Source organism: Microtus ochrogaster, chromosome 7 (assembly GCF_000317375.1).
Source record: "Microtus ochrogaster isolate Prairie Vole_2 chromosome 7, MicOch1.0, whole genome shotgun sequence".
Lineage (NCBI taxonomy): Eukaryota > Metazoa > Chordata > Mammalia > Rodentia > Cricetidae > Microtus > Microtus ochrogaster.
Genome location: NC_022014.1, coordinates 80,943,549 through 80,968,793, shown reverse-complemented (window position 1 = coordinate 80,968,793; position 25,245 = coordinate 80,943,549). Strand labels below are relative to the sequence as shown.

General features: G+C 54.0%; 3 protein-coding genes across 3 annotated transcripts; 1 reads left to right on the top strand and 2 right to left on the bottom strand.

Annotated features, from left to right (window-relative positions):
* Positions 1-92: 92 nt before the first annotated feature.
* On the top strand, positions 93-5,773 carry LOC101980134 (probable low-specificity L-threonine aldolase 2). The gene is made up of 7 exons (XM_005350943.3): positions 93-471; positions 1,922-2,005; positions 2,475-2,563; positions 2,958-3,143; positions 4,029-4,166; positions 4,307-4,499; positions 4,967-5,773. Exons 1-7 carry the CDS (start codon positions 93-95, stop codon positions 5,248-5,250), a joined length of 1,353 nt encoding a protein of 450 aa, XP_005351000.1. The 3' UTR covers positions 5,251-5,773.
* A 4,150-nt stretch (positions 5,774-9,923) lies between these two features.
* Tmem235 (transmembrane protein 235) lies at positions 9,924-13,098 on the bottom strand. The gene is made up of 4 exons (XM_005350804.1): positions 12,915-13,098; positions 12,290-12,370; positions 11,674-11,811; positions 9,924-10,171 (listed from the first exon to the last, which is right to left on the bottom strand). Exons 1-4 carry the CDS (start codon positions 13,096-13,098, stop codon positions 9,924-9,926), a joined length of 651 nt encoding a protein of 216 aa, XP_005350861.1.
* Positions 13,099-16,672: 3,574 nt separating this feature from the next.
* Positions 16,673-21,565, bottom strand: Birc5 (baculoviral IAP repeat containing 5). Its single transcript, XM_005350803.3, has 4 exons — positions 21,382-21,565; positions 20,900-21,009; positions 18,821-18,938; positions 16,673-17,136 (listed from the first exon to the last, which is right to left on the bottom strand). The coding sequence occupies exons 1-4, from the start codon at positions 21,490-21,492 to the stop codon at positions 17,047-17,049; spliced, it is 429 nt and encodes a 142-aa protein (XP_005350860.1). The 5' UTR covers positions 21,493-21,565; the 3' UTR covers positions 16,673-17,046.
* Between the last annotated feature and the right edge of the window lie 3,680 nt (positions 21,566-25,245).

Here is a 25,245-nt window from a genome sequence, read left to right as displayed (position 1 = left end):
AAAAAAATAAAATAAAATAAAAAAAGATTACCCCTTTAGCAAAGCTCCCAAATTCTCAGGCTGCACGGCGAACATGAACTACAATTCCCAGCATGCTGCAGGAGTCACAATGTTTAGCGTTGCAAAGAGGACTCCAACTCCCAGAGTGCCCCGGCCTACCCAGCTCCTGTCTGCACGGGGTCAAAGTAGCCCAGCCTCTCGGATCCCCCGCACTCCCGGAAGAAAGTGTCCACCGCTCCTGCGGGAAGAGGAAGGCGAGTTTCGCAGCCATGCTCCGCAGAGTGGCCCGGACCGTGGTCCCGGGGCTCAAGGTGCCCTGGGCGCGGTGGTCTAGGAACTGGGCGGGGGTCCCAGACCAGGTGGTAGACCTGCGCAGCGACACGGTGACCCGGCCAGGGCCGGCCATGAGGCGCGCCATGGCCGAGGCGGTCGTGGGAGACGACGATTACGGCGAAGACCCTACGGTCCTCGGTGAGCCGGGCGAGTAAGCCCGGGGCAGGGGTCGTTGAGGTGACCCCGGGGCGCTGTCCGCGGTGCTGAAGGGAGGACAGCGTGGACGCAGAGCTGTGCCTGGTGGCATTTGAGGATGCACCTATGAACCCTGTGCCCCTGCTCGTTTTCTGGGAGAGCCTTGTAATGCAGATTCTTGGGCTCCACGTTGGACTCGGGGAGCCAGAATCTGCATTTTAACAGGGCCACCGGGTGGCTTCTGTCCACTGTCACCCAACTCCCCAGATGGGTGTTGTCCAATCTGGCAAAGAAAGGCCCTGAGGTGGCCAGAGAGGAGCTCAAGAACCCATGTCAGGAACAGAGAAGAACCAGGGTTTGAGGCAGGCCTGACTGATGGAATTACTCTCTTTCATTCACTGACTGACTTCACCAAGACAAAACCAAATGAGGGGGGGTTTCTGGGCTTGCTGCACCTTCCCAGGGGCAAAGTTTCATAGCCTAGGGAGTGCTTTAGGGAGACAGCAAACCAAAGCCCACCCGGGGTCGGTAGGCACTGTTAAAGTGACCTCTAGTGTTGCTGGGGTGTGTGGGTCCAGACATAAACCGCAGATCACCGCTTTGATCCCCGGAGGCCTGTTCGTGGACCCAGGGATTATTGTGGCTGTTACCAGGAACTTCAAAGATGTTGAGCTTCTCCGCTCAGCCTACACCTGGGGTGTAAACAGGTCCCCACATCAAGGCTGGGGAGGTGCTGGCCTTGGGAGTCTGGGCAGACGGATGTCTTTTGAACCTCAGGGGGGCTGGGGCTGGGAGGAGGAGAGTGGCAGCATTCACGGTGCAGGGAGACACCTGTGTCTTCTGGGGACAGGATCTAGATTGGGAAGCCACCACAGACTTTAGACAGGCCTTGCGCTTGCTCACCCACCAGATGCACCCTTTATGCCCTGCCAGCTCCCCAGAGACTTCTCCGTGATGCTGTGCAGAGGAAGTCTGCAGGGAAACCGCAGGGCCTCACCTGCCAGGGCTGATGGGAAAAGAAGAAAAACAGGTGTGAGGTAGGGTGGGAAAGGAGGCCCAAACCACAAGGGAGTTTCGGTGGCCTGGGGCAGGGCACTGCGGCCCAGGAGGAGGTAGCACACAGAGGATTGACAGAGGGCCGGCCCTCTCTGGACATGGCACATGGTTACCTGACCACAGACTACATAGGTGGTGGATGGGCTCCAAGCCCTGCCCCTAAGACCCCGGGCTCTCATCTGAGCATTCACTTTTTTTGGAGGGAGTGGCTTACAACAAGGTCTTGCTGTGCAGCTCAGCTGCCCTCAAGCCGCTGTCCTACTTCAGCAGAGTGCTCGAGTGACGGGGTACGCCATCACACCCAGTATCGGGTGCACATTGAACTGGATCAGGGCACAGCGGCTCTGAGCAATTGTTGATAGGCATTCTGGCCCCGCCCTCCCTTCTCACTTCTCAGAACTGCAGGAGAAGGCTGCAAAGCTGCTTGGGGTGGAGCAGACCCTGTTTGTGCCAACCAACACCATGGCCAACCTCATCTCTGGTGAGTGTCCGCCCACCCTCGGAGCTGGGGTCTGCAGCTCTCTGGTAGACACGTCCCTGGGTTTCTTTCGGGTGCAGCCAGTGGAGCACCTGGGCAGAAGGCAATGGGAGGAGTAAGGTCTGCAAGTCTCTGCCACTCCCAGCTCTTCCTCCTGGGTGCTGCTAGTGCCCAGAGCTGCCTGATCCGGGGCCAGCACCCCGGCGCTCTCCCCTGCTGGAAGTGTCCTGTAGTGGGCCACGGCGCTCTGATGCAGTGTTAGCGCGCAGCATTCACGGTGAAGCCCTGCCAGAGTTGTGCAGCACCCCAACCTTTTTTAACACGCGACAGGGAAGCGTCTGGAGGGGTGCTGCTTCCTAACTGACAGTCTAAGCTCACTGGGGCTCCAGGCTCAGCCTGACCACACTGAGCAGGGGCAGTAGGACCCTCTTGGACCCAGTTCCAAGTCCTGCCCTCCTCCCATCTATCTCAGTGATGGGTCACTGCCGGCGCCGGGGTTCCCAGGTCCTCCTTGGGCAGGAATGCCACCTCCACGTCTATGAGCAGGGCGGGGTGGCTCAGGTAAGGACCAGGCACCACTCCCCTGGGACTTTGGACATCCTCCCGCCAGTCAGGATGCCAGGGTAGGAACCTGCTTCCCAGGCATCAGGCAGAGAGGAGAAAGGGAAAGGCACAGGGAAGCAATCAAGGGAGATGGGAGGGAGGGCCTGGGCCCAGATTTACTCATCTGCCCCGGTGCCTTACTGCCCCCTAGTGGCAAGATGGAGCACTAGCACTCCAGAAAGAAGTTTTTGAACTTTTCTAAGCGGCAAGGGGCCGGCAGCCTCCCCAGCTAGGACGCTGTGTGCTCAGAACAAAGACTCTGGGGCCCAGAGGTGGCCCCTGCTGCAGAGGAAACTTCCTGTCTGGAGGTACCACTCGACCCATATGATCCAGTGTCCTCTCCTGCCTGCAGATCGCCGGGGTGCATTCCCAGCCCCTCCCAGACATGCCCCATGGCACCTTGGACCTGAACGAGCTGGAGAGGGCACTCTCTCGGGGTTTCAGGAGCTCCTACCATCCAGTCTGTGAGCTTGTGTGTCTGGAGAACACACACAGCAGCGCAGGGGGCCGGGTCCTTCCCATCGACTACCTCCGCCAGGTAGGCTCCTGCCCAGCTGGGCCCCAGTGCCAGGGCACTCTTGACTTCCTGTGCCCTTTGAACTGTCCCCGTCCCTAGGGATGAATCCCCTCTGACACATGCTATATGTGCCCATCAGGGACCCGACTGTCATAGGTCCTAGGTTGAAAATGGCCAGGATTTATTACTCTGGCTTCAGGATCCTGTTCTACCTAGGGGTAGAAAAGTTCACATGGGTGGCATATGGTGACTCCTCAGGTCCCAAATGCACAGAGCCACCAGGCTTCTGACTCTAGACCCCTTGTGTTCCTCAAGAGCTCTGGGGAGATAGAGAGAGGACTCAGTGGTTAAGAACGGTTGCTGCTCTTCCAGAGGACCTGAGCTTGGCTAGATCAAACCACCTGTAACTCCAGCTGGAGGGCATCTATACCCTGAGCTTGGCTAGATCAAACCCCCTGTAACTCCAGCTGGAGGGCATCTATACCCTGAGCTTGGCTAGATCAAACCCCCTGTAACTCCAGCTGGAGGGTATCTATATCCTCTTTTAGCCTCCATAGGCACACCGCCGCACATGGCGTATACCCAATACATACACCTAAAATAAAAATAAGTCTTAAGGCAGCTGGAGAGAGGGCTCAGTGGTTAAAAGCACTGGCTGCTCTTGCAGAGGACCTGAATTTGATTCCCAGCGCCCACATCAGACAGCTCACAACTGTCTGAAACTCCAGTTCCTGGGACTTCAGTGCCTCCGGTTTCCACAGGAGTTTGCAATCATGCAAATATCCACGTGAAGAAGCATCCTAGACTAATTCACAATAGGAATAATAATTTTTAAAAAAAATCTTTAAAATAGGATGCCAAGCCCAGATGCCCTCCCTACCTGGCCCCTCTGACCTTTGCTCCCAGGTGCGCCTCCTGGCCCACGCCTACGGAGCACGGGTCCACCTGGATGGGGCGCGATTGATGAATGCAGCTGTGGCTCTGCGTGTGCCTCCCGCCCGCCTGGTGGAGCACTGTGACTCTGTATCCTTCTGCTTCTCTAAGGTAGGCAGATGGGGTGTGGGTACCCTACTGAGGACACAGCTGGACCCCTGAGCCTAACAGACCCGCTGGCCCTGGGCTGCGCAGCCCCCACCTTCCCCACCTCCAGGACGGCCTCCAGGTTCTCTCCTCTTTTCCCTTAGGGTCTTGGTGCACCAGTCGGGGCGCTGGTCTGTGGAGCCAAAGGCTTCATTGAGGAAGCCTGGCGCCTCCGCAAAGCCCTGGGTGGAGGCATGCGCCAGGCTGGAGTACTGGCTGCGGCTGCCATGGTGGGACTGGCTGAGGCAGAGGAGGTGCTGCCAAGGGATCATGAGAATGCCCGGAGATTCGCTAAAGGTGGCTGGACCAGTCCCCGCCCCACGCCCCTTGGCTCCCTACTGTCTGGGCCTAGATGTCCCCAGCAGCAGAGTTAGGCCCCAGCAGATCTGCACCCCAAAGCCTCTATTGAGCTTCTAGGATGGGCCCTGGGCCCTCCTGCCTCACCAGGCCCTACTCCATGGGCACTCTCGGGCACTCACACAGGGATGCAGCCAGCTGAGTCAGGAACCAAGACAGACCCGAGCCTCCAATGTGGGTCTTCCGTGCATTTTTTAAAAATTTTAAAACAATCCTATGATGTCCCCACATCTGAGACCCAGAGAAGTGGAAAAGCAGGATCCAACTCATGTTCTCAAATGCCACATCAGCCCTCAGGCTCTATTTCCCCACAAGATAATTAATTGGGCTGCTCTCCTGCCTTCCCTGAGGGGCGGTTCCGGCCTGGGCCCCGGGGTTCGGGTACTCACCGCCGTGTCTGGCTCCAGGACTCCGGGACCTGGCATCACCCATTTGCTCCGTGGATCCCGACACTGTGGAGACCAACATGGTGCTGGTGCAGGTGGCGGGGTGGCCTCCTGCTGAGCTGTGCCAGCGCCTACAGGCTGTGAGCGCTGAGGAGGTGGCTCAGACTGGCCGCGCTGTGAGCGTGGTGCTCTTTCCCTGGACAGAACACTCCGTGCGAGCCGTGTGGCACCGGGATGTGTCTGCTCAGGACACGGAACTGGCGCTGAGGAAGTGGGAATTTGTGCTGAGGCAGTTGAGGCCCTGAGGTCAGGGGACCAGGAACCCTGTGCCCTGGCTGGGATTGAAGTGTGGAGTGAGCTGGTCCAAGCCATTAGCCTAGTGGAGGCCCGCCCTTCTGGGGGATGACGACACCACTCCGGCCTCTGAATTCCTCCACTGGCACTCCTGTGATGGCCTCATTCAGTCAGGAACAACCAGGCACGGGCGGGGATAAGAAGGGGCTGAATTCAGGAAGCACACCTGGGGCTGGGACACCCAGCGTGAGTGCCTGGTGTGTGTAAGCCCCGGGTCTAGTCCCAGCACTGTATAAACAGGTGTGTTGACTCACACCTGTAATCTTAGCAAGCTGAGAAATTAGAAGTTCAAGGTTGGGCTGGAGAGACGTCTCAGGGTTTGAGAGCACTGGCTGTTCTTCCAGAGTTCGATTCCCAGCAACCACATGGTGGCTCACAACCATCTGTAATGAGATCTGGTGCCCTCTTCTGGCCTGCAGCCATACATGCAGGCCGAGCACTGTATAGATAATAAATATTTTTTTTTTAAAAAGTTCAAAGTCATTCTCAGATACAGAGTTTGATTCAACCCTGGGCTACATGAGACCCTATCTCCAAACAAACAGATCCTGTGTGACTGGCATAGTTATTAGAGATGGACTGTAAAATAATAATGTGGGATTTCCTTCTGTGTGCTGTGATTGCCATTAATGAATAAACTGCTTTGGGCCTGGGCAGAACTTAGATAGATGGGGAAAACTAAATGGAATGCTGGGAGGAAGAAGGCGGAGTCAGGGAGCCCCCATGGAACCGCTGCCAGAGTCAGACATGCCGAAACTTTGCTGGGAAGCCACAGCCACGTGACGATACACAGATTAATAGTAATGGGTTAAATTAAGATGTAAGAGTTAGCCAATAAGAAGCTAGAGCTAATGGGCCAAGCAGTGTTATAATTAATATAGTTTCTGTGTGGTTATTTTGGTTCTGGGCAGCCAGGATGAACAAGTGACCCTTCCCCCAATAAAATAAAGTATTGAAGGAGCTATATTTGTACTTTTTTTAGATTTATTTATTAATTATGTATACAGTGTTCTGCCTGTGTGCATACCTGCACCCCAGAAGAGGGCACCAGATTTCATTACAGATGGTTGTGAGCCACCATGTGGTTGCTGGGAATTGAACTCAGGACCTCTGGAAGAACAGTGTTCTTAACCGCTGAGCCATCTCTCCAGCCCCTGTATTTGTACTTTTATGTCCCAGCTAAATACATAACAGAAGCAACAGGTTCAATTCCCAGCACCCACACAGTGGCTCACAACCATCTCTAATTCCAGTACCAGGGGATCTGACACCCTCTTCTGGCCCCCACTGGCACTAGGCACGCATATAATGCATAGACATATATGCAGACAAAACACTCATATACATAAAAAATAATTTCAGCATTGGAGCTGGAGAGATGGTTTAGCAGTTAAGGGCACTGGCTGCTCTTTTAGAGACTCTGGGTTAGATTCCCAGCAGATTCCCAGCACCCACATGGCTGCTCACAACTATAACTCCAGTTCCAGGTAGAGGCAGCTAAGAAGCTGCCATTGTGTGCAGGACGATGGAGGCACAGGTGGGACATCAGCGTGGTGGACAGTTTGGGCTGTAGAGAAGCTGCTGTGGTGTGCAGGATGATCCAAGGTGCAGGTGGGGACATCAGCGTGGTGGACAGTTTGGGCTGTAGAGAAGCTGCTGTGGTGTGCAGGATGATCCGAGGTGCAGGTGGGGACATCAGCGTGGTGGACAGTTTGGGATGCAGAGAAGCCGCCATGGTGTGCAGGACAATCAGAGGTGCAGGCGGGGACATCAGCGTGGTGGACAGTCTGGGCAGCAGCGAGTACACTGGAAAAGAGGAGGAGCCTGCAGCAGAGGACTGTCTCTCCCCTCACCCCTTAGAAGACTCCAGATATCTCTGGGCCTGGTGTTGGGGTCCCCAAGGCCCCAGAGCTTGTCTCCTGAGGTGCTGGTATAGCACGAAGCCTGTGCCTTCTCCTTTATTCTCCCACACGCCTTCAGGGACAGGCAATATCCACCAATCCACTGCTGGACAAGAACTTCCACAGACAAGCTAGTACCTTAAGCCAGCAGGAATCCCTCACTAGTTCTCAGAGTTTCTGGGATTAGGGATTGGAGGGTTTAAGCTTTGTTTGGCCTTCCCAGTCATTGAATGATCTGCATGGGTCATCTGTTTCCATGGTGGCTGGTTGGTACCCCTGCCTTATACCCGTATGCCTGGGCAAGCCTCTTCTCACCCAGCCTCACTGTGGTCGGCTCCCCTGGCACCAGCGACTGAGAGATTGAGACAGGATCTGCCAGGTGTCGTCTGCTTCTCCCCGTGTGCCCCCAGGAGTGAGGGGAAAGCCCATCTCCCAACCATCTGGAGGCTGCTGTTATAATGTGTGGACGCTGGCTGGGGTGAGGCCTGCATCCAGGAGACACTGAATCTTTATGGTTCAAGCTATGGAGGCATCAGAGGAGAGATGACCAGAGGCAGCCATGGCATGGCAGAGGGAAGGGAAGAGGAGAACATTTGCAGGCAGGGTAGTGAGCCCTGTGCTGCCATGGGGCTTCCTAGCTGGCCCACGTTTGGCTGCAGGAACTGAGGCACACTCACACGGAAGGGTGAGTCCGCTGTCTGGGGGGCTTGGCTGGCTCTTGTCTATGTGGGCAAGCTCCCCACTTGTCTCTCTTCTCTCCATGTAAGACACATGGTACCCCTGGAGCCTGCTGTCTGCTCGCATCAGCTCTGAGCTGCTAACGCCTCCCCGGGCAGCACAGTCCAGCTGCCCAGTGAACTGTGAAACAGGATACAAACCCTTGGGCCAGTTACTAAGGAGACTGCCCCGCCAGAGCAAAGGCCTTGGCTAGCTTCAGTAAGTCATGCCCACGTACACAGGCTCATCCCCTCAGGCAATTGTGGAGGTCTTTGCAGCCACGGTGTGAGTCTTCGCCAGTGTCACCTGAGACCCTAAAGCCACCACACCAGTGGAGCTGGACTTCACAAGCTAACTTCCAGCTGGCAGACACCTCAGCAAATGGTCACAAAGCCCAACAGGGAGAGGCGGCAACTTTGCTCTAGCTCCCTGTGAGCCAGCCCACACCCCACTAGGAAGGAGGCAGTTACAGCTGCAGGGCATGACAGACTGCGCGCGCGCGCGCGCGCGCACGCACACACACACACACACACACACACACACACGCAGGATGTCTGTGACAGGCATGCACACACGCATGCAGGGCACGTTACTGATGGCCAGAAACATGCACACTGGTGTGTGTTCTCCCTTCTACACAATGAGGAATGAGTATCTGTTACCTATTTTGAAGAATCCTAGGCTGGCCCTGGTGATGCATACCAGAAATCTCAGCACCAGAGAGGCTGCGACAGGAGGCGTGGAGTTCAGGCCTACATAGTAAGGCTTTGTCCCTGTGCCTCCCCCCCCCCCTCAATAATACACATTGCAGCTGGTTTATTCAGACACTTGGCAGTGCTCTTATATGGAATAGCAAAAACCAGAACACAAACTGGGAGGGAAGTTGTCATCAGCCCCAGTCCTCCGCCCTCAATGGTCACATTAAACCCTGCAAAGGACTCCCCTGCTCCCTGTAAGCTTGCCACATCTGTAGAAGCAATCAGTGGCTTGGGGACACTGCTGAGACCAAGCCTTGAAAAGCACTCCCTTCCTTAATACACATCCCAGACTCAGGAAGAGCTGCACCAGGATCAGGGCTGTTTGGGGCTTTCGGGTACTGCGCAGCCCCTAACCTACAGCTGTCCACTGTCCAGTAAATAAACACAGGTCTACCCCCTCTTACGTGGCCAGAGGTGATTCAGCTCCCACCTCTGTTGTCCCAGTCAGGGAGTGGGCTGCAGGGGCCTGTGAGCTGACCCATCCAGCTGCAGCCAAATCCCCAGGCCGAGCTTCTGCCTCCAGAAGTTCCTCTATGTTCCTCTATGCAGTTCCTCTAAGTTCCTCTATGCAGGCTCACCCAGCTGTGGCCAGTCTCAGACACGCTCCTGGCTGGTGCCCTGCTGGCACCAGCCCCTCTCCCCCCCCCCATCAGAACAAGAACTGAGACTTGAACATCCACCCTGCCTGGAAGCACTCGTAAGTGACCCACTTGGTGGCTGGACAATGAACCTTGATTATACCCTCCCACCCAGCCCTAAGCCTCCTCCCCATCAGCCTCCCCTTGGGAGAGGGAACAAAGCAGAATCCAAGGGGTCCGGCCAAACTGCAGTGTCACCGGGATCTGCCGTCTGTTCTTGGGTTTTCTGGCCTCAGTTTCCCACTCTGTGACGGGAGATGAGTGATTACCGTGTTTCAGACTGGGGGGTGTAGCGGTACGGAAGCCTTTGGCCAGCTCCTGACAGAACAGGTCTGTGTCTCAGCTCCCAAGGGCTGGAATGGGCTACACCCCTCAGAGCAAGAGTACCCCCTGAACACCCAGAACCCTGAGGCACCCCACCAGGGCAGTGCCATCGAGAGCTCATGATTTGAGACATGGCTCTCCTTCTGCCCCCCTCCTGTCCAGCTGGAGTGAAGGTGGGTACTTCTCCAACACGCCATCCCCTGGGGCACCTTCCCCGGCTAGGATTCCAGCAAATGCCAAGGGTGCCTGAGCCTTCCTGCTCCCCACCACCCTGCCACACTGGAACTCAGATGACCACAGATTGGGGCGTTCCTGGGCGTTGGCGTTGGCGCAGGCTGAGGAACCGGGCAGCTATGAGCAAGAGCGCACCGCTGAGCACCTCCGAGGCGCAGGAGCCCCAGGCCAGGGCCAGCGACCAGCCGAAGCTGATGTGCACGCCCTGGACGTGCTGCGCGCCGTACACGCGGGCCGTCTCCACGAACGCCAGGTGTGAGTAGCTGATGTAGATGCTGACTCCTGCCAGGGTCAGGGCACCTGGGGAGAGAGGTCCAGCAAGACCGCTCAGTGCGGCACCGGCAGACCTACCATTAGCTCTCCACTACCCCCCTCAAACACCACCCTGTTCATAGGAGTTCCGATCCAGCCCTCCATCCTGAGACCTCACCCGACAAACCCCCTTGTAAACAGTCCCAGGACTCAGTTATGCCAGAAAAGGCACAGCTCTGTGGCCCACACTATCTGGCCTCGGTTTACCCTGGTGTCGGGGTGTGGCAGGAGTGGGTGGATTTCCGACTGCCTGCAGCCAAAGCCACGGGTTTAATCTGGGGAAGGCTGAATTAGTGTGTTGCAGTCTGGGAGAGGCAGGGATGGGGGCAGGGGAGTGGAACAGCCCCACTCTGGCTTCCCCAGGCGCCAGCACAGGTGTTGCCCATCTCACCTGCAGCACCCAGCTCCCTGGAATGGCGACCTGCCTCCCAGCCTGACCCCTCTTACAGCCTGTCTCCCAGTCGGTCCCTGAAGCCTCGGCTGACAGCTACAGATCCCTTTACCTCCGCTCCCACACCCGGACTCAGGGGACCCCAACACCCTCCTCTCCTGTCCCTGAGGGCGAAGTACACTCTGCTCAGGAAAGGTGTGGTCAGCCTCCCCTAGAAGCTGCCTTCTGACTCTCTGCCTCATCCGTGTCTTCAAGGAAAATGCAGAGGCTTCCCCATGACAGCATGGAGTTTCCCAGTTAGAATCCCCAACCCCATTACTGTTGCCAGTGGCTTCCTGGGTCTTCTTAACTGGATTTTTGCACTCAGTCTCCTGGGTCAAGGCTGTCACAAATATTTTGATTACCCTGATTTCGTTCTCTAGAGACCTGGGTCTGAACATTTGCCTGTCTCATTAGTTTGTGGCTTTGGGTTCCCCATGTCAGGCCCAATCCACTCTTAACAAAGGTCTCCTGAAGAGCCCAGTGTCCCCTGGAGGGAAGCTGGCTTGTCTGGGAGATCTCACCATTATGGACACAGCCACGACAGTACGACAGACCAGCACAGGCCTGAGCCCAGCAATAGAGGCTGCTGCAGATGGACCCCTATGGGGCCACCTGCTCACTTTGGTGACAGCTAGCCTAGGGTTGCTATAGCAAATCTATACTAAGAAGCACTCAAGGGGTCCTGAGCATCAGTATTCTTCCGGCTCTGGAAGCCTTGGGGGTCTAACCTGCTGAAGTGGCCCTCAGGAACCACCAGGGAGCTCTTGGCCTGATGCTAGTTATAGCCTGGGACTAGGAGAGCCAGAGCCAAGGATGATACGCCCCTGCTCGCCTTGCTCTGCCTTCACCCCTCACCTAGTAGGAGAGAGGAGCAGATGGGGTCAAGACCCGCACCCCTCTTCTTGCACCTGCCCACAGAGCCAGTCCTGCAGTTACCATGAAGATGCTGAAGTCTCCCAGGCCAGCCCTAGGGTATCCCTGCTGGGGTGGGGTGGGGTGGGTGGAGGCTCTCCAATGCTCAGAGGGGAATAGGGATCAAGGCAGACCTCTGACTCACCCCCTAGCAAGAAGTAGCAACCGGTGAGCAGCAGCAGAGGGACGCTCTGGGACAGGGAGCTGAGCAAGCCGCAGACCCAGCCACATACGATGAGGATGAGGCTCAGAGGCAGGACTACCATGACAGTACGGTGCAGCGCTGTGGGGAGAGGAGGCTCGGGGCAGGCAGAGGAGGAGCCAGAGACAGCCATGCCTTCACCTGCTCGAGTCCCCAGAAGGGTTGAGCATCTCCATAGTAACAGGAGACTCTTCCAGTGGCCATCCCTCTCTGAGGCCAGGCTTGAGAGAGGCTCTGCCAATGCCCTCCCCACCCCACCCTCAGGCCTCTCAGGGGTGGTAGGTTGTCTATGGCCATCCAACTAGAAGGCTGACTTGTGGGCTCTGTGAGATTTCATCACGCTCTGAGCCGGCTCACGTCCTCACCAAAAGGGAACTGAAGTATGAGGAGGAGTGGGCAGGCTGGGATTCCGGCATCTGTGGTCAGGGGGCTGTGATGGGCAGACCCTTCGGGTCCCCGAGGCCTCAGAAGCAGTTGGATGGGCTGGGGGGAGGTGGCTGGGATAGGGTGGTTTGGTCCCAGACCTCGAGAGCAGAGATGGCACCGGCCCAGGACTCACAGAGAAGATGCTGTAAGGAGGGAGAAGTCTCCAAGCTGTCACTGGAAAACGGGTCAATCAGTGGCACACAGCTGTTCTGCCCTGAAAGTCAAGGTACAAATGGGTGCTAGGCAACACGGGTGCCACAGCCTTGGAATCTTATTTAATTCTTGACTGAGGCCCTGGCAGCTGGACCCCAGCCTCTGGTGTTCTTCCTTTGACCTCCATGGAGACACCTAGACCTGGGCTAAGAAGTACAAACTGTCAAATTCCTCAGAAGCAAGGAGCAGAGCCCTGGTTCACCTGACCTGTTATCCTCCAATGACACCTTCCCGCCAGGCCCCCGAGGAAACCTTTTAGGAACTTAAGGAAGCATAGTGTCAGCCCCCCTCTACTTCCCACCCATGGCCATAATGGCAGAAACCTGTCTTTGGGCTTCCTCAAATCCTCGCAGCCCAGCTGTCACCCAGCAATTTGAGGGGCGACTGTGATGGGGTTGGGACTGAGAGACTCCCTGAGGAGCAGACCAAGATGCCACAGAGGCTTAGGAGGAGGGAGTTACAGGGGCAGGAGGGCGGGAATGGACGTGGATCAGGTAGGAGGAAAGGGAACGGGAGGGCCGGGCAAGTCTCCAGGAGCGGCTCACCTTCGCAGGTGCGCCAGAGCCCAGAATGCGAGGAGAGCTGCAGCGGAGTGCCGCCACGGGAGCCGCCGGTGTTCGCCACCTCCAGGATGTACCAGTAGTCGCTGGCGACCGCAGCTGCCAGCAGTGCAAAGCTGAGCAGGGCGCCAAGGGCTGCGCTCAGGAACAAGGCGGCCAGAAGGGCCATACCGGCAAGAGCAGGGCAGCCGCCGGGTAGGGATGCAGGGTCCAGCGGAAATCGGATCTACGGATGGGCTGTGGCGGGTGAGAGAGCCAGGGACAAGGAGAACTGTGGGTTGGGGCAGTCAGGGTTCAGGACAGAATTGATCCAGGCTAATGAGGGTTTAGGCGGTGGGAGAAGTAGAAGTCTCAGCCGGAGAGGGCATGGGAGGGGTGACGAAGAGCAGGCTGGCTAGGAGCAGAGGTGGGTGGAGGGCAGAAGCGGGCGGGGGAAGGACGGTGTCCGAGGTTCTTCAGCTTCTGCGGCTTTCCTGCCACTGTGACTGGCCAAGTAGGCAAGGAAATGGATGTACCTTTCTGTGCTGGCCAGGCAGTAAGAGAAGAGAAGGGGAAATCTAATGTCGTGGCAGAGCTGGGGACAAAGCTGGGTTCAAATCCCAATGTTGCCACAAACTGGTCGACACAAGCCCACCCCGTGGTTGGTGCTAAGAGGACCAGAGGTCAGCCTGAGACTGCCCCCAGGAGGATGAGCAGCCCCGGCCAGTGCCTGGACCACTGCACCAATCACCAATGGCTCCTAGAATGGCGGGATTGGGGTGGGGTGCAGACAGGCCCGGGTGGGCACATTTAGGGACGACTCGGGGTGTGCCGCATCTCAACTTCAAGTCCTGATTTTCATCAATTCTGAGGATTAATGGGATAAGCTCCCCGCAGCAGGGAGAAAAATCATTGTTTCTGTGCAACTTGCTTACAGGGCATACACACACCTATAGGAAATGCACCTACAGGACATTCATTCACAGGGCACTTACCCACAGGGCGCACACTACAGGGCACTCACAGAGAACACACAGGGCACACACCTACAGGACACTCATTCACAGGGTGCACACCTACAGAGCACATAAACACCCCTTGAGGACAGGATTCAGATGCTAATGGCAGGAGAGACAAAGAATCATAAAGAGTCGTCAGCCAGGAGGAACCAAGGCTGTCAAGCTGAATGGGCTGGGCTACATTCTGGATAAGGAGAGGGCCTCTGAATCATTGTCCTGGGATGGCCAGAGCTGCAGACACAGGAGTTGTGTGACTCAGGTCAGCCAAGCCCTCACTTGGACTGTTTGGAGATACGTATTTCTCTCTGTTAAGCTTTTGGCTTGAAGAACATATCCTCAGATAAAAGCAATCTTAGCAAAGTTATTAAAACAATATTCCCAGTGGAATTCAGACAGAGCACAGAATTCTTCCAGTATTTTGTGAGCTGTTCTTTCTGTGTGCACACCAAGCCATCCCTGCCAGCATCTGCTGTGTGACACCCCTGCAGCTGGCCCTGTCCTGTAGACACCCCTGCTCTGGCTCAATGACTGGGAAAGACTGAGAACCCAGTGGGTGCTCAGAGAGCAGCAGCCTTCCCAAGGCAGGAAGAAGGGAGACTCCCCAGCCCAACCCAAACTCTGATTACAGCCGAGGAGGAAGCGCAAATCATGCAAACTTGAGGCTCCTTAGCTGTCATCACACAGGGCAATGATACAGCAGGAACCAGTCTTGCTTTCTGTCTGACAAAGGCTCCTTTTATAGAAAATGTCGTTTTATGGACACGGTGGTCCTGTCTCCCTCCCATCGAGCCCCCTGCCTTTGAGCTGCTTTGCAAAGGTTCATGCTCCTGCTCCATCTCAGGTAGGCAACAGCCATGCCCAGGCCACTGCTACCCTGGGGAAGTGACAGCAAGAGGCACCCACACCATCCCTGAACTATTTCCCTCAGGCTGAAGGGGCTGGAAGGCAGCCTGCTGGGCAGTCCATACCCTTCACTTCCAACCCTGGGTTCTGTGCAGCGGAAGCCACTGATTGTCTTCAGGGCAGCAGGCACTGGCCCCTGAGGGGCGGCTCTAATGAATCCTGCCAGTGTACTTTCCCAACTGGACCCAAGAGACACTGGGCACAGTCTGAAAAGGTGCTGCTTTAGAACGACCCAATATTTGTTACTTGTCTCATCAAATGTGTAAGCCATAGAAGGCAGGCCGTGCGCCGGCCTCTGGCTGCCAGAGACTCTTCGAAGCCAGCAAGATCCATCATCGCAGACGTCAGACAGGTGGGCTTCTGGGGGAAGACGTCCAATCTTGAGTAACAAAAGCAAGGCTGTATCCAAGCCTCTTAACTAGGTCACATTCACAGCTGGAACAGGAGTCTGTTTCTAGGGGTAGCCATCTGGCTGATGAGCCTCCTGCCCCAGGCTAACTGACTATTCAGCCTGAGTTTGGAGAAGCAATCGGAACTGTCAGCTAAATGACCCTCCAGCAGCTGGGCATCAGCTACATGATAGCTTATTTTACTGAGCTTGGCAAACATCCTCCCTCAGAAGAACCTCAAATTACTGCCCAACAGGCCCATTCTGCAGGATGCAGCTGGCTAAGCCCAGAAGATGCAAAGGCTAGAAACACAGCTTTTCGTCTTCCTTAGATAAACAAGACTGCAGCTAAGCCTCTGCTCACACACGCTAAGGAAGCACTTGGCTGGATCCATTGAGATGTGACCACGACCAGGGGACAGTAACTGGGATGGGCGGTCCCAAACCAAGTGGAACACACAGGTCTGTGAGGCGCCACTTGCTGAGCTGGCCAGAGGAACTGGAAGTTAGAGAGCAGAGCCAACAGCACAGGTGTGAGGGGCCAGGCCCCACGTCTACACAGCTGCCCAGGGAGCCTGCCGCCAGCCAGGGCTTTGCTGTGGGAAAGATGTTTCCAGCACCCCCTTGGTGTTCGGAAAGCGAGTGGGAACTTTGTAAGCTGACTTCAGGAGATGGGGTCTGATCCCTCCCTGCTGAGATCTGATGAGCCCCATCAACTGAGCCAGTGGGCAGGAACCATGTAGGTGTACGGGCTCCAGAGACAGAAGGTGCTCAGTGCTGAGAGGAGTGGGGCTGGCCACCCATGCACTTCATGAGCTCTCACACCTTGCATTAGCTCTGCTCCCTCTACTCTCCAATTTCTGTGTGGTGAGGTGGGAACAGACAGAGACCTAGCTCCTACTGTGTGTCACGGTTCCCTTATTTGCACAGGGCTGTCCTAAGGCCTCGGGGAGGTCACCAGAATGTATGTCTTGATGTGTGAAAATATTCTGATGAAAGCACTCGAAGGGAGGAGTTTCCTGTGCTCACAGCTCAAGGTGCAGTCCGTCAGGTCGGGAAGCAGCTGTCTGTCAGTCAGGAAACGGAAAATGACGAACCTGATGCTCAGCTCTCCAGGACCCCACATCAATTAGTGTGATCACAATGATGCCCAAAGGCCCATTACCTCCTGGCCGACTCCAGACCTGTCAGGTGGATAACACAACCATCGCACCTTCCTTGCAGAGGCTTCATTAGGAAAACAAAAGCCTGGCCGACATGAATCACGCTGTAACCCCAGTGCCTTTACAACTGTCCAGCTCTGCAGCTCAAGCTGGGACTGCAGCTTAAACACCACTGAATTTATAAGCTCCAAGTGCAGTGGTACCTGGGAGGTAGGGCAGCAGGATTGAGTTCAACAATGCCACAAAAAAACAAACAAGCCATTTTCCCAAGACAGAGTTTGCAATCCGCTTTTTGATGATTTTATTCCATTACCCTGCGGTAGAAAACTCACATCACAGGACAGATGAATCTCCAGCACAACACATCACCACACCTATGGCACACAGTCGTGCTAGCTACCAGTATGGAGACGCCAAGACCAGAAACCCCCACCCCCATAGGTCCTGTTACTGGAGACTGCCTGCCTCCTCACCCACTCCTTTCCTCACTGCTTCAGTCCAGGTGACAACAGAGCAAAGCCAAAATATCAAGAGAGGTAGGCACACAGGCTGAGCCACTTCCAAGCGAAGACAAAAATAGTATTTGACATCCAGTTTTAAAATACCAGCTGGGACATGTGGCTTCAATGTGGCATGTCACTCGGGCCCAGGTCTCCAGCAAAGGCTCACTGCCAGGCAGCCAGCTGCTCAATGGAGTGGCGGATGGTCTTTGCAGTTTCTTCAAATTCTTTCTGCTTGCTGTTGGTCTCCTTTGCCTGCAATAATGAACATACACATTGGCCTGGAGTGGCGTAGGGGGAGGGGCTTGTCAGACAAGAGTGAAGCCCTCATTCCATTACCAGCGTGACAAAATTAAGTACAATAATTACTAAAAGGAATGTTACTGTTTATGTATAGCTTGAAATTGAACCTAGGGTCTTATGCATAATAAGCAAATACCCCCCAAGTTCTGTCTTGCTTTATTTTTTTAAAAAATAGGGATTCATGTTGCCCAGGATAGCCTCTAATTTACAATCCCCTTCCTTCACCCAACCAAATTAGTGGAGACTGCGCCCTAGGATTGTCCCCTATACCACCAAGCCAGGGTTAAAGAGAACTTAATTTAAAAATACTAAACTGACAAGAAAAAGCCCTGGAAAATAGCTGTGCTCCTCGTGGTGAGCACTCCATAGCCCCACAGGGAGCTGCAGAGGGCTCCGGGTAACGAGCACTGGCTGGTCTTCGGAGGACCCAGATTGGATTCCCGGTACCATAGGTAGCTCCAGTTCTAGTGGAGCCAACGTCCTCTTCTGACCTCCACAAGCAAAACAGCCCCCACACATAAAATAAAGTCTAAATAAATAAATGGCAGTGCAGGCCTTTAATCCCAGCCCTTGAGAGACAGAGTCAGGTGAGGGTGAGGCCAGTCTGGTCTACACAGAGAGTCCCAGTGCAGTCAGGGCTACGCAGTGAAGCCTTATCTTTTAAAAAAAAAAAAAAAAAAAACCCAACAAAAACAAAAAAACAAAGGTTGAGTCTGGAGAGACGGTTCCGAAGTTAGGACACTGGGTGGTGTCTTTTCTTCTGGGTACCTTTCTCTTGACTCTGCGCCCAACTTGTATTAAATATCTTTATTAAACCCAACTCTACTTCAGAAAAAAAAAATTAGTAACAAAAATGAATACTAGGGACTAGGAGCAGCAGCCCCAGAGTGTCTGAGCATGCTCCAATCAATCCTTCCTCCTGACAATAAACTGTCACCAGCTATTTCATAAAGACCTCCACCAACGAACATAGCTTACAAACTGAAGAGAAACCTTCATAACCATCACAGCAGGTCCTAGCCTCTGCCTTGCAACACAGAACAATGCCAGGACCAGGGCCAGGGCCCGCTGGCAGCCGGCCTTCCAGCACCAGGGTCAGGGCAGAGCATCTGGCTCTTTCTCAGTGCTCTGCCAGTAAGCCCCTCCCAGAATCTTCCCCCTAAAAGGCTGCCAAGTGTAACACGTAAGGACACAGGCTACCTGGTGAAATTTGAACATCAGATAAGCAGTGAACCATCTAAGCAAACTATGGTGTGTTCGCACGGACTCTGGCCAACCGAACTCTTCAGGCTTGGCTGCACGGGAGCCTCCTCCCTGTGGATTCACGATGCCACCTGCCCTCCCAGGGATTCCACATGAATGGACAAGCAGCAAAGCTCAGCTGGTCCTCTGCTTCTGTCCCCTTAGCCAACTCTACCCACACTGCTGCCACCACAGGAGGGTCAGCCTGTGCCCACGGCTTCCCGCAATGGTTGCCCCTCAGGTGAGGTGATCCTACTCAGGTCTTCTGACTGCACAGCCCCTATCTATCTAGCTGCACAAGCTCCCCAGGGGTGGGAGCACTTCCTGAGGCAGGGCCTGCAGGGCTTTGGGGGAAGTGGCTTTGTTCTCTGTCCTTACTCTCAACCATACATACAATTTTGTTCTTGGCTCTTTCTTTCTCCAGTTTCAAGAATTCACTGAGGGTTAGTTCTTCAAACTGCTTCTTGACAGTCAGGAAGGCACACCCAGGCGAGTGCTTTTTATGCTCCTCTCTAGAAAAATCAATAAACCATCATGTCAGAAGAGCCAGTGGCTGCGCATCACTGACAGCCCATCTCCCATCATCATGGCTGTCTTTGGCACACCCTGCTCTGTATCAGGTCCAAAATGTATCCCAGGAACACCCCACACAACCTAGCTTCTCTTCTGGAGTCCTTAGCAGTCAGTAGAAAACGTTGTATGATTCAAATTCAGAAGAAAAGCTGGAGAAATGGCTCATGGTTAATAGCACTGGCTGGCTTCCCAGAACCTGGGTTTGGATCCCAGCACCTGAAGGGACTGTAGCCAGCCTGAGCCTGGCAAACATGGCTCTGGCAGGACTTGCCCTTCTCCCCATCTCTCTGTCTTGCTAAAATCCATTAGATTACATCTCTAAAGCTGGCCCCCAAGCTATTTCCTCATTTAACCACTTCCTCCTCCGAGGCAGACCACCCAAGTCCAGCTATCAAAAGTCCCCTCTGGCTCCCCTAATTAACTTCCCAATTTTAAACCCCTCATCCTAACACCGAGTGCCCCTTTACCTTTATAAACTGTGCCCGAGAGTCTCCTCCCTATCGAGGCAGTCCTTTGTCCCGCGCAGATACCCCTGCCCTCTGCCTTTGCCCCTTCCCCTTCTCCCTCTTTTCTATCTCCTTCACCACCACATCCTAGCCCTTTCTAACACAGACCTTCCCAGGCGGTGGTGGTGTACACCTTTAATCCCAGCAGAGACAGGAGGATCTGAGTCCAAGGACCGCCTGGTCTATAGAGTGAGTTCCAGGACAAGCTCCAAAGCTACAGAGAAACCCTGTCTCAAAAAACCAAAAAAAGAAACAAACAAAAGACCCCTGCAAGGTCATTTGCTGCTGTTTTTCTGCCCTAGTCAGAAAGCAGCCACTGTAACTTCTCTTCTGTTTAATAAAGGAGCTCCGTGAAAACAGGTGGTGTGGGTGTGGTCTGTGCCTAATCCAGGGTCTAGGAAGACCCTGCTGTGTGGGAGTCCCCTTCAGCTCCCACCATCTGTAACTCCAGTTCCAGGGATTTGCCCTCTGAAGGTACCAGGCACATACATGGTGTACAGACATACACGCAGGCGAAACAATCATATGCAGAAATTTAAAAATTAAAAAAAATAAATAAAAATTAAATAAAAGGAATTGCATGTCAAATCCCTTTAAAATCTGGGCCATCCAAATGGCTCAGGAGGTGGGGATGCTTGCTGCCAAACCTGCTTGCGTTCAATCCCAGGGACCCACACAGTAGAAGCAGAGAACTGACTCCCCAAAGTTGTCCTGACACCCACACTCACCATAACACCAGCATCCAAACACACATGAAACAAAACATAAAGTAATAATAATATATACAAAAATCTGTGGTTGGAGATGGGATAGTGGTTAGGAGTCCTTGCTGCTCTTCTGCAGAGCCTATCTTTAGTTCCCAGCACACCACATCTCATAACTGACTATAACTCCTAGGGATCTGACGCCCACACCCAGAGCAGAAACTAAGACACACATGTGAGCGCTAACCAAAACCAAACAAAACAAAAAAACCAAATCTTAAAATATCTCCTGCAGGCCAGGCAGTTGTGGTGCACGCCTTTAACCCCAGCACTCGGGAGGTAGAGGCAGGTGGATCTCTGTGAGTTTGAAGCCAGCCTGGTCTTCGGAAGGAGCTCCTGGATAACCAGAGCTACATACCCCTCAAATATACAAATATCTCAGCAGACAAAAATCATCCAAGTTGGCAGTACTAGAAAAACTTAGGCAGAAATTGAAAATTCAAGACTAGTCTGAGCTATGTAACAGGTTCAAGAATAGTTTGGAACACACAGCAAGTTAGAAGACCATGCTCTCCTCCTACTAAATTAAAATGTTTTTTGTTTTTACCCCAACTCCAGTTCAACTCAAAAGGTTCCCAATGGAACCAGAGCACCAGGAAACCCATTGCCGAGTAACCTGCTGAGACTTACAGAGGGTTGTCATCTGGTTCCCAGCCTTCCAACTCCTTAAAGCAGAAAAAACACTGGGCCAAGTCAGGCTCATTGTCGGTAGGGCAGTGGATGAAGCCAGCTTCCGCCATCTGAAAACGACAGCACAGCTCGTGAGCACAATCAACAGCCTGGCTTTAATCCTATCATTCCCAGAAGTCGTTCCGGGCCGAGAGCTGGGGCGGCCTCTTTGGAGAGAGTGGAAAGAGGCCGTGTCTACCGGACATAACGACAGTGGGGCCCACAGCCTTAGCGGCTCAGACAGAAGGATGGGGAGAAGTGGGGCGGCCTCGCCGAGGACAAGGCAGTCGTCCCGTGTCCTGGGGCAGAGCAAAGCAGCTTAGCCCACAGTGCGAAGCGAGGGTGGGGCTCCTGACTAGGGGCCCAACCCCTCCCGCCGTCAGGCTCGGGCAGGAGTCGCTCCAAAGCTGGGGCACTGGCGTCCCGAGGCGGGACGAGCTCACCCGCTCCGGGGTGCAGGAGCAGCCCTCCAGGAACGGCCAGTTCTTGAAGGTGGACATGCGATGGTTCATGAGATACAGCTGCCAGGTCGGGGGCAGAGCCGGAGCGTCCATGACGCTGCCCCTGCAGCCGCCGCCGTGAACCACCGCCCGGACGCCGGACAGCGCGATTCAAACCCCGCGGGCGGCGGCGCGCCGTAGAGCACGCCGGGAGCGCCCCGCCTCCCCGTCGCGACGCGCGGCCTTCTGGGAGTGGGCGGGGGCGAGGGAGCCGTACAGGCCCCGCCCTCTACGCGGCCTGAGCCGCCTTCTGGGCGCGGAAGGCGCGCGCGCGGCGAGCCGAGCAGGCCCCGCCCCTTGGGCGGCGGCGCGGGGCCTTCTGGGAGTGGCCGGCGCGGGGCGTGCTGGGAGTTGTGTCCTCTGCGGCGCTGGCTGCTTGCTGGTCTGCCCAGGAAGTGTGAGCGGCCGCTGCTCCGCTGCCTTCCGTTCTCTCTGCGGTCTGTCTGTCCTGCCTGCAGCCCACTTTCTGTTTGCAGGCTCCGGCTAGCTAGATACGTCCACAGCCGCCCCCCCAGCTCATACCGGAACGGAGAAGAGACCATCGGCTTGGCTCAGACTAAAGGGGAGCGGCCACACACGTCCACAGCGAGTCCGGGCACAGAGCAAAGCTATGGCTTCCTGAATACGACTGCTTTCTGAGCTTGGTGCTGATGACGCGGCCTGGCAGCAGGCCCCTTTACAGTGTTTCTGTTCCGGTCAGGCCGCCTGAGGTTGCAGTGGCTTCTAAGGAGCTGCTGGCAGGGCAAGTCCGGAGACACAGACCTACATGTTAACCTCTGTAGGCTCCCTGACAGTGGAGCGATGTGTGCTCCTCACAGATGGTGAGGGAGTACAGGACTCCCATATGTACGACCAGACAGCAAAAGAGCTGTGTTTGTCAGGCTCCAAAGAGACCTGGGACAAGTACCACCTGTGGCTGCTCCCGGTTCTTCTCTCCCTACCCTGAACCCAGGGGCTGAGCTGAGCGTCCCCTAGCTTCTCTTTTCAGCCTCATGCTCTCTTGGTCCTAGGCCCTCTGTTCCTCCCTTGCCCTCTCTTCCTCTCTCACTCTCTCCTCCCTGTCTATGGCCAGGTTCAATCTGGACTCTTCCAGATGTTCTGGCTGTACTTTCCCCATCTACAGTGAAGCCCTGAGCGGTCATGTCCTCATGTTCACTTATGTTTAAAGATCTCAGGCACTGCTGTATGTCATGAGCCGTCGTGGGCCATGACACAAATGCAGCAGATGGTAACCGATAATTCAGATGGCCACCCACCAGATGAGTAATTCTCTGATGGAGAGAACCCTATGCAAGCAAGGCTTTCGGGACCACTGGCTCTGGAAACTACCTGCTTCTGTGTGTAAAGTCACATGTGCAAAAACAGCTGTGGAATCTCCCCATTTCCACGCATTTTCATGTAATTTGTACATGTAATCTCATAATTGCATCTCAGTCTTATGAGCACATCTATCTGTGGGTAAGTCAGGAAAACGACTTCTCATTAAACTGTATAATTTTGATATATAGAAAATATACTAGGATATGCTTCATAGCCAATCTATTATTCCATGAGGACTGTACGACACTTAGGCCCTGCTTTTTATCACCGGTTTAGACTGGCATAGAGAAAAGAGCAATTTCTCAGTCCCAAGACAAGCCATATACAATTTATCGATTCAAAACCTCAAGAGCAAATTCAAACTAGACTCCTCATCTTCATAAAATCCCGTACTTAATAGCATTGATTTAGTTCACAGAGCATTGCCTTTTCCCTCATTTTTTTCTTTTTGGTTGGGGAAAGGCAGGTTGAGACAGAGGCTTGTTGTGTGGCCTAGGCTGGCCTCAGATTCTGTTTTCCTGCCTCACCCTCTCTAGGGCTACAATTATTGGCCTTCAATATCATACCCAACTGGAGTTAAAACAGGGAAAATCCTAGTCGGGGTCCCATGTGGCCCAGGCTGACCTAAACTCCTGATCCTCCTGCCACCATCTCCCGAGTGCTGGGATTATAGGCATGCACCACCATACTGCGGTTCTGCAGTATCAGGACTGAGCACAGGGCCTCGTGCATGCTAGGCAAGCACTCTAGCAATGGAGCTATCTTTGTAGCCCAGGTCAAATGTGTGTGTTTGTATGTGGGATTTGTTTTTGATTATGTGCGTGTGAGAGACAGAGGTGTTAGCACACACTCCTAAACATAAATGTGGAGGCCAGAGGAGTTCAATAGGTATCTGCTCTGTCACTCTCCATCTTATTCCCTTGAGACAAAGTCTCTCACTGAACCTGGAGCTGGGCTGGCAGCCAGGAAGCCCCATGATCCTCCTGTCTCTACTCCACAGTGCTGGCTTAGGGATACACACGTGGCCATCCCTGGATTTTAACACATGTGCTAGGAATTCAAACCCAGGTAAGAACACAGTGAGTGCTCTTACTGAGCTATCTCTTCAGCCCTCAGTCAAATGCTTTTAGCATCACAATTCAAATTTCTTGAATTTTATACTTATTTTAGCACAACATTTGCCTGTAGGTGGAGATTTTCATCAGGCCTCAATTAGCTCTGTTCTGCCAGCTGCTTCCTGAATAACTACTCAGAGACTTATTAATTAAAAGTGCTTGGCCAATAGCTCAGGCTTATTACTAACTAGCTCTTACAATTTAAATTAACACATTTCCATTACTCTATGAGCTATCACGAATCTCGTGACTTTTACCTCTCCTGCATGCCCTGTCCTCTTTCCATCTGGCTGGCAACTCCTCTGACTCTGCTCTTCTTCCCAGAATTCTCTGCCCAAAAATCCTGCCTAAAATGGTTGATCAGCTTTTTTTTGGTTTTGTTTTGTTTTTGTTTGTTTTTCAAGACAAGGTTTCTCTGTGAGTCCTCAAACTCACAGAGATCACCTCCTGGCAGCCAATCAGCTTTTTATTCATGATGAGAGCATATTTACAGCATACAATGATTGTTGTGCAGCCTTCGCCATGTGCAATTGCACTGTTGTCTGATAGATTTTATTCGTCTCTGACAGTAACCACCATTCTGAGCTGAGTAAGAAGCTGGCAGGCTGGGTTTCTTTCTCATCTTAATCATGAGAAAATTATGAGGAATTTTGTGACACAGAGTTGGGAAAGGAAAACAGATTAGCTAAGGGTCAACTGGGATCAGAAGAAAGGGCCAGGTTGTGCCGGTGCTGTCAGTCAGGCCACTTTGACGTCCCAAGAGTCCCTGTTCTCTAAAACACTGCATAGTGTCACAACACTGTGAGGTCAAAGCATTTGGGTCTTTGCTCACCTGAGAGTGTAAAACACCTGAGCAACTTATAATTTGTGTCTGTGCAAAAGGTGCTTATTAATTTTAAATTTTTAGACCAGGCTAGCCTTAGACTTAGAGATCCACCTGCCTGTGCCTCCTGAGTGCTGGTCATTTGCCATCGTTACCTGGCTTCCTCGGCTCTTCTTGCTAGCCAGACCTGCCTATCCTTCACCATACTTTTTTTTTTAGACTTAATAGGTGTTTTGCCTACATGTATGTTGCAATGCCCACAGAGACCAGAAGAGGGTGCTGTCTACATGTGTGTATGCAGTGCCTGCAGAGGCCAGAAGAGGGTGCTGTGTCTACATGTGTGTATGCAATGCCCACAGAGGCCAGAAGAGGGTGCTGTGTCTACGTGTGTGTATGCAGTACCCGCAGAGGCCCGAAGAGGGTGCTGTGTCTACATGTGTGTATGCAGTGCCCACAGAGGCCAGAAGAGGGTGCTGTGTCTACATGTGTGTATGCAGTGCCCGCAGAGGCCAGAAGAGGGTGCTGTGTCTACATGTGTGTATGCAGTGC

What these genes read in the sequence shown, in the direction of transcription:
- Birc5 (XM_005350803.3), bottom strand. Translation starts at nt 21,492, where the DNA reads ATGGACGCTCCGGCTCTGCCCCCGACCTGGCAGCTGTATCTCATGAAC. An exon ending in GAACCAGATGACAACCCTCT is followed by an intron (nt 18,939 to 20,899) that starts GTAAGTCTCAGC and finishes TGATTTTTCTAG; the next exon opens with AGAGGAGCATAAAAAGCACT. An exon ending in AAAGAGCCAAGAACAAAATT is followed by an intron (nt 17,137 to 18,820) that starts GTATGTATGGTT and finishes TCATTATTGCAG; the next exon opens with GCAAAGGAGACCAACAGCAA.
- Tmem235 (XM_005350804.1), bottom strand. Translation starts at nt 13,098, where the DNA reads ATGGCCCTTCTGGCCGCCTTGTTCCTGAGCGCAGCCCTTGGCGCCCTG. An exon ending in CTCCTTACAGCATCTTCTCT is followed by an intron (nt 11,812 to 12,289) that starts GTGAGTCCTGGG and finishes CTCTCCCCACAG; the next exon opens with CGCTGCACCGTACTGTCATG. An exon ending in TTGCTACTTCTTGCTAGGGG is followed by an intron (nt 10,172 to 11,673) that starts GTGAGTCAGAGG and finishes CTCTCTCCCCAG; the next exon opens with GTGCCCTGACCCTGGCAGGA.
- LOC101980134 (XM_005350943.3), top strand. Translation starts at nt 93, where the DNA reads ATGCTGCAGGAGTCACAATGTTTAGCGTTGCAAAGAGGACTCCAACTC. An exon ending in CGAAGACCCTACGGTCCTCG is followed by an intron (nt 472 to 1,921) that starts GTGAGCCGGGCG and finishes CTCACTTCTCAG; the next exon opens with AACTGCAGGAGAAGGCTGCA. An exon ending in TATCCTTCTGCTTCTCTAAG is followed by an intron (nt 4,167 to 4,306) that starts GTAGGCAGATGG and finishes CTTTTCCCTTAG; the next exon opens with GGTCTTGGTGCACCAGTCGG.